At 51.5% G+C, this 13758-nt stretch overlaps 1 protein-coding gene across 5 annotated transcripts; it reads left to right on the top strand.

Moving 5' to 3' along the window:
- Positions 1-4259: 4259 nt before the first annotated feature.
- On the top strand, positions 4260-13048 carry CHCHD5 (coiled-coil-helix-coiled-coil-helix domain containing 5). Of its 5 annotated transcripts, none has more exons than XM_044272936.1 (5): positions 4260-4360; positions 5574-5720; positions 8105-8245; positions 12541-12691; positions 12771-13048. In XM_044272936.1, coding segments are annotated over exons 2-5 (306 nt in total). In that variant the 5' UTR covers positions 4260-4360; positions 5574-5718; the 3' UTR covers positions 12783-13048. The 5 variants fall into 5 exon arrangements, with proteins under 5 accessions (XP_044128871.1, XP_044128874.1, XP_044128873.1 ...); XM_044272938.1 differs by having other exon boundaries at positions 4302-4440; XM_044272939.1 differs by lacking the exon at positions 5574-5720 and having other exon boundaries at positions 4276-4360.
- The last annotated feature ends 710 nt before the right edge of the window (positions 13049-13758 follow it).

Here is a 13758-nt window from a genome sequence, read left to right as displayed (position 1 = left end):
GAGGGGTTGTCCAGCTTTTTTCACAGTTGCTAGCAATCGGACTTTTGAAGAAAACTCCCACGCTGCTTCTCGAAGCTGCTCCAGTCCATCTGCCTTCAGCAGTCTTGAGGTCCCCTCCCAGTAAACTTCAGCGTCATAGCTAAAAGGTTAGTCTCAGCAGTACCCCCCCCCCCCCCCCCCCCAAGCAGCACGTCACTGCTGGGTCACATGCTGCTTTGGGGACACGTGACCGATGAGGCTGGCCATTGGCTGCCTCGTCAGACATGACTCAAGATAAGGACCAGAAGACAGCTGGAGGGAGGTGGGGAACTGCCACAGACCGGAAGGGAGCAGGTGAGTGAGGCCGCTAGAGACTCAGAGTCAAGAAAGCCGGACAATCCATTTAAAGGAGTTGTGCCAAGTTTTTAACTTACCCCCCCAAGCACAAAATATGGGAAAAGTATTGGATCCAACCCAATGATTCCCAGGACAGGGGTCCTGTCCCTGCACATGAGTGGACAGACAAAAATAAAAAAATATGAAGCAACTCAGGGTACTTTCACACTAGCGTTTTTCTATTCCGGCATAGAGTTCCGTCCTAGGAGCTCAATACCGGAAAATAACAGATCAGTTTTATCCCTATGCATTCTGAATGGAGAGAAATCCGTTCAGGATGTCTTCAGTTCAGTCCCCCTTACGTTTTTTTTGGCCGGAGAAAATACCGCAGCATGCTGCAGTTTTCTCTCCGGCCAAAAATACTGATCACTTGCCGGAATGCCGGATCCGGCATTAATTTACATTGAAGTGTATTAGTGCCGGATCCGGCATTAAAGGGGTTGTCCGAGTTATAAAAAATAATTATAAAATATAAAATAAATATTATAATATAGCACTGAAAATCTGATATATAACTGAGCTAAGCAAGTTTAATGCAAAAAAATAATAATATATATTGCCTCATTTCCCTGGTTCTTTTCTGGCCCTTTGTTTACATGCAATAAAAACAATTTCTGCCCCTCCCCCTGCACTGCTAAGGGAGTGGATACAAGAGCTGCCCTGAGTGACATGTCTGCCTGCTGGGAGAATCAGCAGCATGTTGTATGTGTAGGACTACAAGTCCCAGCTGTATAATGACACTGCTAAGGGATTGAATACAAGAGCTGCCCTGAGTGACATGTCTGCCTGCTGGGAGAATCAGCAGCATGTTGTATGTGTAGGACTACAAGTCCCAGCTGTATAATGACACTGCTAAGGGATTGAATACAAGAGCTGCCCTGAGTGACATGTCTGCCTGCTGGGAGAATCAGCAGCATGTGGTATGTGTAGGACTACAAGTGCCAGCTGTATAATGACACTGCTAAGGGAGTGGCTACAAGAGCTGCCCTGAGTGACCTGTCTGCCTGCTGGGAGAATCAGCAGCATGTGGTATGTGTAGGACTACAAGTCCCAGCTGTATAATGACACTGCTAAGGGAGTGGATACAAGAGCTGCCCCAAGTGCTGGGAAAATCAATAGCAACTTGTAGGTGTAGAACTACAAGTCCCAGCTGTATAATGACACTGCTAATACACACAGGATCTCCCCCCTACCTTCTTGTGCAATGCTCTCTCTAGTCTGTCAGATCCTGTGCCCAGCATTGTCTCCTCACTGCCTGCAGAGCTACCCAGTATGTGCAGCTGAAGGGGTTAAGAATCTTGAGAGCAGACAGCAGTAAAGGGGGGCGTGGCCAGCACAGTGACTTCTGGTTTACAGGCTTGTAAACCAACATTATCAGAGCAGGGAGAGAAGCTGACATCACAGGTCATGTGACCCTTAGTGAAATCTGAGAAACCAGCCACCGGCGATAAAGTGAGTGAATTGGAAAGCTGTTATATTTGCTTAGTTAACAGCTAGTATATAACTCGGATAACCCCTTTAAGTGTTCCGGCAAAACAGATGTGGCTTTCCGGTCTGCGCATGCGCAGACCTTTAAAAAAGCAAAAAATATAAAAATACTGGATCAGTTTTTCCGGTGAGACGGATCCAGTATTTCAAAAGCATCCGGATCCGTCTGACAAATGCCATCAGTTTGCGTCCATATTGCAGGATCCTCTGCCGCAAGTGTGTGAAGGTACCCTTAGCAAAAAGTCCTCATTACAGATATCTGATGTTCTATGTCTACCGCCTATAAACCAGCGCTGTGTCTGACCTCCCCTCTTACAGTCTAGGGCAGTGATGGCTAACCTCCGGCACTCCAGCTGTAAAACTATGACTCCCAGCATACTCTATTCATTTCTATAGAGTTCTGAGAACGGTCAAGCAAGAGGCATCTTGGGAGTTGTAGTCATCCCACAGCTGGAGTGCCGAAGGTTAGCCATCACAGGTCTAGAGGTAGCTCCTGGTGCACAGACCGTATGCCTACAGAGGAGACATCCATTGGGAAGGGAGGGCAGGAGGGACAGGCAGTAAAACACTAGCGCAAAAATCAGACTACACAAGGGGTTGCTTGTAGTCTGTAACCATGGAGACGTGCGTGGAAATGAAGCAGTTTTACCTGAAAGACAAAGAAGGGGGCAATGGCTCTCTCCTTGAACAGGTGTAAGAAATCGGGCACCACCATCTCAGCCCTAAGAAAAGAAACAAGACGTTCTATAGAAATCCTCCAGAGCACCGGCCTCTTTATCCCGTACGCCCCGCACTTACTTGTTAGCGCCATAGGTTTTCTCGGCAACTTTGATGTCGGCCTCTTCCATGTAACCCTTTGCACTCTGATAGTAGGACAGGGGGCGTTCCACACAAAATACAACCGGGAAGAAATCCTCTCTCTCCCCCGAGTCATAAGAATACTTGATTTTTTGGAATTCAAAGCTAAGCGTCTCCTGCCCATCTTCACTCTAGTCAAAGAAGAGGCGAACGGTTAAAGGGGAACTCCAGCCCGGTGTCCGGACACAGGGAATCCTCCGCCTCTCCTCCCTGGGCTGTGTATGGCCCGGCGGTATAACTGGTAGGGCAGGTTCCTCCAGATCAGGGCGCCACATGAAAGACGACAGCGGCAACATGTTTACCCCTAAATAATTCCGCCCCCTCCACCCGGTCCAGGCCTCCTCACCTTTTCTCTAATGAGTGGCACTAGTTCGGCGGATCCGTTGTTGGGTGTGGGTACCACTTTAGCCAAGGTGGCAGTTTTGGGGTTTGGCTCCTGTGGGAGGTAAAATAACAAAATGAGTAATGCATATAACTCGTGGTCATACAGCCGCAGGAGCCGCTGAGGGGCCCCTCCAGGAAGCAGACATTACTAGTTGCACTCCTCACAATCTGGTTACTTGTCATCGGACTACGCCATATGTTATGCCACCGGCAGTGTAGTCATCAGGATTGGCACACCCTCAGGGAGGAGGTCCTGTAGGATAATGGGGACCTGCGAGCCTCAATAGGACTTGTGGAAAGAGGAGGCTTCTTTCATAAAGATGTGTTAGAGGGGAGCCCCCCCCCCCCCACTCATTGCCCACTTTATTAGGCAGACCCCCCCCATCAAAGATGAGCTCCTGTCCGTCCATGTATTACATGCCCACATTCTGAATGGGTACCATAAAATACAAGCATATCTATTGGCATGTCCAGCTGGATGCCAGGGTCGGTATATAGACTGGAAAAGCGCATCAGCCAGCTCTGGGAAAACAAGGATGGGGTACAGAAGGTGGCACCCCCATAATGTGACTTAAAGGACATGTTCTGCAGACAGGTCCAGAGCCATGAAACATATGGCTAGGTGCAGAATGAGGAGGACATGACGTCAGATTGGAGATACAGACGACTGCATGACATACAGTGACGTCAGTAATTAGGAGCCCCCCCCCCCCCAGCAGCTGTGATGTCAGGAGACCACCGCACCTGTCACACTCGCCGGTGACGTCACCCGCCCCCTCACATACACTGACCTTTGTGCAGGACAGAGCACAGTGGGCGTGCACCGACCACAGCCCCGACAACATGGTGAGGACATGGATGACCCCCAGCGCCGCCAGACAGATGAGCCCGGCCTCCGGGTACTCGGCCGCCCCATACACCGCCACCCATAGGTACAGCCAGGCCGGGTACAGCACGGAGAAGGGCAGCACGGTGCCCCTGAGCAGCCGGGGCCGGCGGCGGTACAGGGTGACCGAGCGGACCAGCTCGTCTTGTGCCGGTACACCGCTCACACCAGCCGCCGCCGCCATTCCCTTTTTTCCCTTGACGCTTCCGCCTGCGTCAGCGCTGGCCCTGGCAACACCGACTTCCGCTTCCGCCGGCAAACACAACTTCCGGTGTGTACGTGACGTCACTGCGCAGGCGGAAATGTGGTGTCGGTAATCGCTTGTCTGCCTTGTCATAGGTGGTTCTGTGGTACTACAAGTCTCATCATGTAACTATATACTACTGTGTGGTACTACAAGTCTCATCATGTAACTATATACGGCTGTGTGGTACTACAAGTCTCATCATGTAACTATATACTGCTGTGTGGTACTACAAGTCTCATGTAAATATATACTGCTGTGTGGTACTACAAGTCTCATGTAAATATATACTACTGTGTGGTACTACAAGGCTCATCATGTAAATATATACTGCTGTGTGATACCATAAGGCTCAGCGTGTATATATGCAAGTGTGTACACGTAGCTAGCTCTGTAGTACTACAGGTCCCAGCATGTACACGTAGCTTGCTCTGTAGTACTACAGGTCCCAGCATGTACACGTAGCTTGCTCTGTAGTACTACAGGTCCCAGCATGTACACGTAGCTTGCTCTGTAGTACTACAAGTCCCAGCATGTACACGTAGCTTGCTCTGTAGTACTACAAGTCCCAGCATGTACACATAGCTTGCTCTGTAGTACTATAAGTCCCAGCATGTACACGTAGCTTGCTCTGTAGTACTACAGGTCCCAGCATGTACACGTAGCTTGCTCTGTAGTACTACAGGTCCCAGCATGTACACGTAGCTTGCTCTGTAGTACTACAAGTCCCAGCATGTACACATAGCTTGCTCTGTAGTACTACAAGTCCCAGCATGTACACGTAGCTTGCTCTGTAGTACTACAAGTCCCAGCATGTACACGTAGCTTGCTCTGTAGTACTACAAGTCCCAGCATGTACACATAGCTTGCTCTGTAGTACTACAAGTCCCAGCATGTACACGTAGCTTGCTCTGTAGTACTACAAGTCCCAGCATGTACACGTAGCTTGCTCTGTAGTACTACAAGTCCCAGCATGTACACGTAGCTTGCTCTGTAGTACTACAAGTCCCAGCATGTACACGTAGCTTGCTCTGTAGTACTACAAGTCCCAGCATGTACACGTAGCTTGCTCTGTAGTACTACAAGTCCCAGCATGTACACATAGCTTGCTCTGTAGTACTACAAGTCCCAGCATGTACACATAGCTTTCTGTGTATTACAAGTCCCAGCATGTACACATAGCTTACTGTGCAGCACTACAAGTCCCAGCATGTACACGTAGCTTACTGTGCAGTACTACAAGTCCCAGCGGGTACACGTAGCTTTCTGGGGCAGGTCTCTGTGCAGACGGTGACTGAGGACTCCGCACTCCTCTATTTCCTTCTCTCTGTGTTGCAGCAGTGTAATGGTTAACAGACACAACAGTCCAACCAATCAGACGGCCCTCTGCTCCAGATCAGCCAATCGTAGGCTTCCCCTCCCCCAGCCTGGAAGTGGAGTAAGACCATGTGCACTTGAAGGGTGACCCGGTGTCAGGCTGAAGATGTAAGTGCTGTCCTCCTGAGGCTTTCTACAGTCCGGGCACTGCCAGCTCCAGGGCGTGGTGGTAGCAGGCACAGCCAGGACCCGCGTCAGGTTGTGCCCAAAAGCTACTCTGCAACATAGGAAGACTCCAGCATAGAGATGGGGGAGGGGTCTGATTAAAGCCCAGGAGCTTCAGGTAAGGCTACTTTCACACTGGGGTTTTTGGCGGATCCGTCATGGATCTGCAAAAACGCTTCCGTTACAATAATACAACCGCATGCATCCGTCATGAACGGATCGGGTTGTATTATGTCTTCCATAGCCATGACGGATCCGTCATGAACTCCATTGAAAGTCAATGAAGGACGGATCCGTTTTCTGTTGTGCCAGATTGTGTCAGAGAAAACGGATCCGTCCCCATTGACTTACATTGTGTGTCAGGACGGATCCGTTTGGCTCCGCAAGCAGCGTTTTGGTGTCCGCCTCCAGAACGGAATGGAGACGGAACGGAAGCAAACTGATGCATTCTGAGCCGATCCTTTCCCATTCAGAATGCATTAGGGCAAAACTGATCCATTTTGGACCGCTTGTGAGAGCCCTGAACGGACCTCAGAAACGGAAAGCCAAAATGCCAGTGTGAACGAGCCCTTAGGATGCGGTCTGAGGCTGGGAGACTGTTATGGGACAGCCATACTAGCCTGAGAGGTGCCTGTGGCTGGCATACTGTTCTCATCATAGCACCTAGGAAATTATAGGGGGGATGTGGTTATGGAGACTCCTAGAGAGGGCACGCGGTTATGGAGGCACCTGTGGCTGGCACGCTGTTTTGTAGATACCTACTGAGGGCACACTGTTATGGAGGAACCTGTAGCAGGTACGCTTTTATGAAAACACCTGTTGCTGGCACTCTATTATGGAGATACTTACAGGGGAACACTGTTATGGAGGCACCTGAGGCGTAAACACTGTTATGCAGGGACCTGTAGCGCGCGCACTGTTATGGAGGGACCTGTAGCGCGCGCACTGTTATGGAGGGACCTGTAGCGCGCGCACTGTTATGGAGGGACCTGTAGCGCGCGCACTGTTATGGAGGGACCTGTAGCGCGCGCACTGTTATGGAGGGACCTGTAGCGCGCGCACTGTTATGGAGGGACCTGTAGCGCGCGCACTGTTATGGATGGACCTGTAGCGCGCGCACTGTTATGGAGGGACCTGAGGCGGGAACACTGTTATGGAGGGACCTGAGGCGGGAACACTGTTATGGAGGCACCTGAGGCGGGAACACTGTTATGGAGGGACCTGTAGCGCGCGCACTGTTATGGAGGGACCTGTAGCGCGCGCACTGTTATGGAGGGACCTGTAGCGTGCGCACTGTTATGGAGGGACCTGTAGCGCGCGCACTGTTATGGAGGGACCTGTAGCGCGCGCACTGTTATGGAGGGACCTGTAGCGCGCGCACTGTTATGGAGGGACCCGAGGCGGGAACGCTGTCATGGAGGGACCCGAGGCGGGAACGCTGTCATGGAGGGACCCGAGGCGGGAACGCTGTCATGGAGGGACCCGAGGCGGGAACGCTGTCATGGAGGGACCCGAGGCGGGAACGCTGTCATGCGGGCACCCGAGGCGGGAACGCTGTCATGCGGGCACCCGAGGCGGGAACGCTGTCATGCGGGCACCCGAGGCGGGAACGCTGTCATGCGGGCACCCGAGGCGGGAACGCTGTCATGCGGGCACCCGAGGCGGGAGCGCTGTCATGCGGGCACCCGAGGCGGGAGCGCTGTCATGCGGGCACCCGAGGCGGGAGCGCTGTCATGCGGGCACCCGAGGCGGGAGCGCTGTCATGCGGGCACCCGAGGCGGGAGCGCTGTCATGCGGGCACCCGAGGCGGGAGCGCTGTCATGCGGGCACCCGAGGCGGGAGCGCTGTCATGCGGGCACCCGAGGCGGGAGCGCTGTCATGCGGGCACCCGAGGCGGGAGCGCTGTCATGCGGGCACCCGAGGCGGGAGCGCTGTCATGCGGGCACCCGAGGCGGGAGCGCTGTCATGCGGGCACCCGAGGCGGGAGCGCTGTCATGCGGGCACCCGAGGCGGGAGCGCTGTCATGCGGGCACCCGAGGCGGGAGCGCTGTCATGGAGATACCTACAGGGGAACCCTTTTATGAAGGGAACTGTAGCGGGTGCACTGTTATGGAGGATTTGAAGGTGTGGAGGTGGCTGCATGGCAACAGGCGACACTCCTGTATGGCTCCCCACCGCCAGACCCTATAGCAGTCACTCATAGCTCCAGTGAGCTGGGCCTCTACTTCTGGATGTCCCATAAAAGAACAGCAGTTCTGTTGATGGGGAAATGTCGACCCACCTTCAGACATCGTCTTCCTTTGATCTCTGGTTTTCCTCCTTCCCAGGCAGGCCGCTCTGGAAGTCACAGCTAAGTATTGCCGCACTGAGCTGGAAGAGTATGGCACGTGCGTCAGCAGCAAACCGGGAAGCTGGCAACAAGACTGTCACGAGCAGAAAGTGAAGGTGGCCCAGTGTACTTCATCTCAGTGAGTAGCATTCGTCATGCCATGTTACTGGATCCACATGCCCCAATTTACCGGCTCATTCTCTGTCGGCGTAGGCAACTTCTCCAGTGCTTAGGTGCTGTTGGTCACCCTTGAAGCTGGGTACATGCCACGTGCCAAGTGTATAATGCCTTTTAGCCTCTTTCTACATCTCGTTTAAGGGTTTTGAAAATAGTCTAGAAAAAGGGCATGACTTAAAGGGGCCATACGGCGGGCCAAAAGAGGTTTATGCATAAGGGAATGTCAGCCATGAGGTGTCTGCCATGTCTAGAGTTAGCCCCTAATATTTTATGCCATCTTGCCATTTACATTAAAAGATCACTGAACTTTCAAAAAACTTTGATAGTGACATATCAGAGATTTGATCATTCGGGGTCTGATCGCTGAGACCCTCACCCATCATTAAAGCCAGGAGTGAGAGGCGCTCACATAAAGCGCTCTCTTCTCGCTGCAGGGGTATCGAGACGGGTCCATAGACGTTCTACTGAGCTGCTCTCTCCTCATTCTGCTGATCGGTCAGGGTCTCGGCGCTCACACCTCCACCGATCCAAACCTTGGGCCATTTTGCTATGACACATCAATTTTGGAATGTTAAAGGGGTTATCCAACCCCTGAAATGCTGCACCATACGCCCGGGCCCCTCACACACCATATACTTACCTTGCTCCCCGACACATGCACGGCCGCCGCTGCTTCTCCCCGTGCGCGGTTGTAAACATCTGGTGTCGGTGCAGCCAATGGGGTGATGCCATTGCGGGTGATGCTAGGGAAGATCGTCCCCGTAGCTGCCTGCCATTGGCTGCTGCCCCCACCAACAGACATCAGATGTTTTCATCCGCGCACTGGGAGAAGCAGCTGCGGCCGTGCGGGTGACAGGGAGCAAGGTAAGTATATTGTGTGTGAGGGGCCCGGGCGTATGGTGCAGCATTTCAGGGGTCGGATAACCCCTTTAGGTGATGCTTTAATGTCTCCTGCACACAACCGTGTCCGTGTTTCAGTTGGAAAATCACGGATTTGCAAATTATGGATACCTTAATAATAATATTTATATAGCGCCACCATATTCTCCAGCGCTTTCCAAATTCAGAGGGTTCATGTACAAAACAAAGGACATCACAACGTAACTGGCTAATATATAACTGAAACACCAGGAGTAAGGGCTTACAACCTATGGCCTTCCCGTGCATTCCACATATTTCTCACTCCCATCCATAGAACAGACTATCCGCGTCTGCAGTGCGGACCAGACTTGGACATGCCAAACAGATCTATAGAAATACAAATGTGTGCATGGCTCCATAAAAGCTGCATCTTCCAAACTGACCGCGGCTCCCCTCACCTGAAGTGAAGGTATCATGATGATAAAGTCCTCTCCTATCTGTTCATGGGTCTATTGCACTGTACTCGCATGAGTGAGGAACCACAGGGGTCCGTACTGGAGGTGTCACTGTCACTAGTGGGGTACCACAGGGGTCCGTACTGGAGGTGTCACTAGTGAGGAACCACAGGGGTCTGTACTGGAGGTGTCACTGTCACTAGTGAGGAACCACAGGGGTCCGTACTGGAGGTGTCACTGTCACTAGTGGGGTACCACAGGGGTCCGTACTGGAGGTGTCACTAGTGAGGAACTACAGGGGTCTGTACTGGAGGTGTCACTGTCACTAGTGGGGTACCACAGGGGTCCGTACTGGAGGTGTCACTGTCACTAGTGAGGAACCACAGGGGTCCGTACTGGAGGTGTCACTGTCACTAGTGAGGAACCACAGGGGTCCGTACTGGAGGTGTCACTGTCACTAGTGAGGAACCACAGGGGTCCGTACTGGAGGTGTCACTGTCACTAGTGAGGAACCACAGGGGTCCGTACTGGAGGTGTCACTGTCACTAGTGAGGAACCACAGGGGTCCGTACTGGAGGTGTCACTGTCACTAGTGGGGTACCACAGGGGTCCGTACTGGAGGTGTCACTGTCACTAGTGAGGAACCACAGGGGTCCGTACTGGAGGTGTCACTGTCACTAGTGGGGTACCACAGGGGTCCGTACTGGAGGTGTCACTGTCACTAGAGGGGTACCACAGGGGTCTGTACTGGAGGTGTCACTGTCACTAGTGGGGTACCACAGGGGTCCGTACTGGAGGTGTCACTGTCACTAGTGGGGTACCACAGGGGTCCGTACTGGAGGTGTCACTAGTGGAGAGCCACAGGGGTCCGTACTGGAGGTGTCACTGTCACTAGTGAGGAACCACAGGGGTCCGTACTGGAGGTGTCACTGTCACTAGTGGGGTACCACAGGGGTCCGTACTGGAGGTGTCACTGTCACTAGTGAGGAACCACAGGGGTCCGTACTGGAGGTGTCACTGTCACTAGTGGGGTACCACAGGGGTCCGTACTGGAGGTGTCACTAGTGGAGAACCACAGGGGTCCGTACTGGAGGTGTCACTGTCACTAGTGAGGAACCACAGGGGTCCGTACTGGAGGTGTCACTGTCACTAGTGGGGTACCACAGGGGTCCGTACTGGAGGTGTCACTAGTGGAGAACCACAGGGGTCTGTACTGGAGGTGTCACTGTCACTAGTGAGGAACCACAGGGGTCCGTACTGGAGGTGTCACTGTCACTAGTGGGGTACCACAGGGGTCCGTACTGGAGGTGTCACTAGTGGAGAACCACAGGGGTCTGTACTGGAGGTGTCACTGTCACTAGTGAGGAACCACAGGGGTCCGTACTGGAGGTGTCACTGTCACTAGTGGGGTACCACAGGGGTCCGTATTGGAGGTGTCACTAGTGGAGAACCACAGGGGTCTGTACTGGAGGTGTCACTGTCACTAGTGAGGAACCACAGGGGTCCGTACTGGAGGTGTCACTGTCACTAGTGGGGTACCACAGGGGTCCGTATTGGAGGTGTCACTAGTGGAGAACCACAGGGGTCTGTACTGGAGGTGTCACTGTCACTAGTGAGGAACCACAGGGGTCCGTACTGGAGGTGTCACTGTCACTAGTGGGGTACCACAGGGGTCCGTATTGGAGGTGTCACTAGTGGGGTACCACATGGGTCAGTATATGTATTAATGATCTTGTAGGAGGCTTACACAGTAAAGTATCCATTTTTGCAGATGACACGAAGGCTGCTTCCACATCTGCATTAATTCTGGTTTTGACATCCGGCAGAGGATCTCAAATCCAGAATTAAACGGAATGGTGCCATATAATACATCTGGATGCGTCTGTTTCGGCTTCTACCTCATGGGGTTTTTTGCCTTCCTTTGGATCAACTTGCAGTATGTCTTTTTTCAGATAAAGCACAGTGTGAGGCGGTAAATTTGGTGCGACCTCCCTTTTCTATCCTCAGTGGTCTCAATATTAAACTGAGTGTACCTTAGTTTTGAAAATAAAACGTACTTTTATTTATCCTTTTATAATAAATGAGACAAAAATTCTCTAAAAAGTTCTTTAGACACTTCCTTTGTGGAAAGGAGAAAGGATTATATAATTACAGTTGGCCCTAGTGTCCTCATTTAATTGGGGGGGGGGCTCAAACTACTCTGTCCTCTTTCATTTTATTTTGTCCATATCTTGAAATGCTTGTAAAATACATAGTCATGAGCAACTGCCCTCCCAACTAAAGGTGTGGTTGGTCACCTGGAAATAAATAAGCGAAAGAATCGGTAGACTTACCGTAATCAATAGGTAATAAGACCGGGCTAGCCGTGTGCTGTACCGCGGGACCCCCCCCCCCGTTGATCATTGGGACTGAGGTAATAAGGAGGTGTGGTTAGGGCAATAAAAAGGAGGCAATTTCAAACCCACGCTGCCACTGCCCTAATTATGATGTAGCGTTGCCACGGCACAGATGCACTACATAGCACTAAACCTTTTTCCCTGATGAGCCACTGACTCTGGCAAAACGCGTCGGCTAATACTTTTTGTGCTTGTAATAGGATAGGAGAATAAGGGATTTTTCGATCAGGCCCGAGGTTCCAGCGGGGTGAGTGCTCCGACTACAGCCTGTCAGTAATTTCCCTGACTTGACGAGTTGATTAGGGTCAGCAGACTGTAAGATTGAGCACTCAAGCATAGAAAATCCTTGCTGGTGCCCCCCCCTCCTCCCACAATTAAATGAGGACACTAGGGGTAACTGTAATTATATAATCCTCTCTCCTTCCCACAAAGGAAGTGTATGATAAAAGTTACGTTTTCTTTTCAAAACTAAGGTACACTCAGTTTAATGTCTTTTTTTTTTTTTTTCAACCTTACAAACCATGTCACACTTTCCTCTCCTTTAGTCCTATAATACGGAAGATTCGTACACAGTGCGCCGAACCCTTTGCGGCTTTCGAGCAATGTCTGAAACAGAACCAGGCCGCAGTGGAAAACTGCTCCAAACACGTGACTGAATTTCTTCAATGTGCCGAGAGCATCAAGATATCTGAGCAGGTAATATGTTACCGCGTTGCGTGACCGTGTCACTGGGAAGATACTTATGATGGTCACCCCCATATTTCTGTCTTCACAGACACAGAACTGACCAAGAACACTGTGGACTCAGCGAAGCCCTACTTCAGAAGACTCTCGTAGAGTTCCTAAGGCCGCCAACCGCTCCACGGTGTCATAGTCGGCCTAAACGTGTACAGCAGCTTCTGACATTGAATAGATAGAGGTGTTTGTTTTGTACTTTGTGGTATTTGTATGAATTTTATGTTCTATTCCTCCTTTCTATAACGGGAAAATCGCGTTCCTATCCCTGAAAATCAGTGACCTCTAGCCTTGACTAGAGGACCTGTACCTGGTGAAAGATCCTCTAGAACAAGTCCTCCGAACCTGATTTGAAGGATCATGGCTAAGGGATAATCTGAAACCCACAGATTGAACAGAACCCTGTCCAGGGGATTATAGTAGAATGTGGTCATTTAAATAGGATTCGCAGAAGCACCACTTATCTAAAGCCATAACCTTTAAAGGGCTTCTGTCACCCCACTAAACCATTTTTTTTTTTTTTTTTTGTTTACTTATAATCCCTATAGTGCGATTTCTGCATACATGATCTAATTAATCATTTTGGTCCAGTAGAATTTGTTAAAAACGTACTTTGAAAATATGCAAATTACCTTGCTACCAGCAAGTAGGGCGGCTACTTACTGGTAGCAGCCGCATCCTCCTATCCTAAAGACGCCCCCTCCGCATGTTGATTGACAGGGCCAGGGAACGGGATCGTCCTCTGCTGGCCCTGTCTGCTATCAAGATCTCGCGCCTGCGCCGTAACGGTATTCAGTCGGCGCAGGCGCACTGAAAGGTGGACGCTCGCTTGGCCGCTCCATCCTCAATGCGCCTGCGCCCATGACGTCATCGAGTACACCCGTCTCTTCCGGGTGTACTCGATGACGTCATCGGCGCATTGAGGATGGAGCCGATCCCGTTCCCTGGCCCTGTCAATCAACATGCGGAGGGGGCGTCTTTAGGATAGGAGGATGCCGCTGCTACCAGTAAGTAGCCGCCCTACTTGC

This window comes from Bufo gargarizans, unplaced genomic scaffold (assembly GCF_014858855.1).
Source record: "Bufo gargarizans isolate SCDJY-AF-19 unplaced genomic scaffold, ASM1485885v1 fragScaff_scaffold_252_pilon:::fragment_2:::debris, whole genome shotgun sequence".
NCBI lineage: Eukaryota > Metazoa > Chordata > Amphibia > Anura > Bufonidae > Bufo > Bufo gargarizans.
Note: the sequence above shows the minus strand (reverse complement) of the source record. Positions and strands in the feature narration are given on the sequence as shown.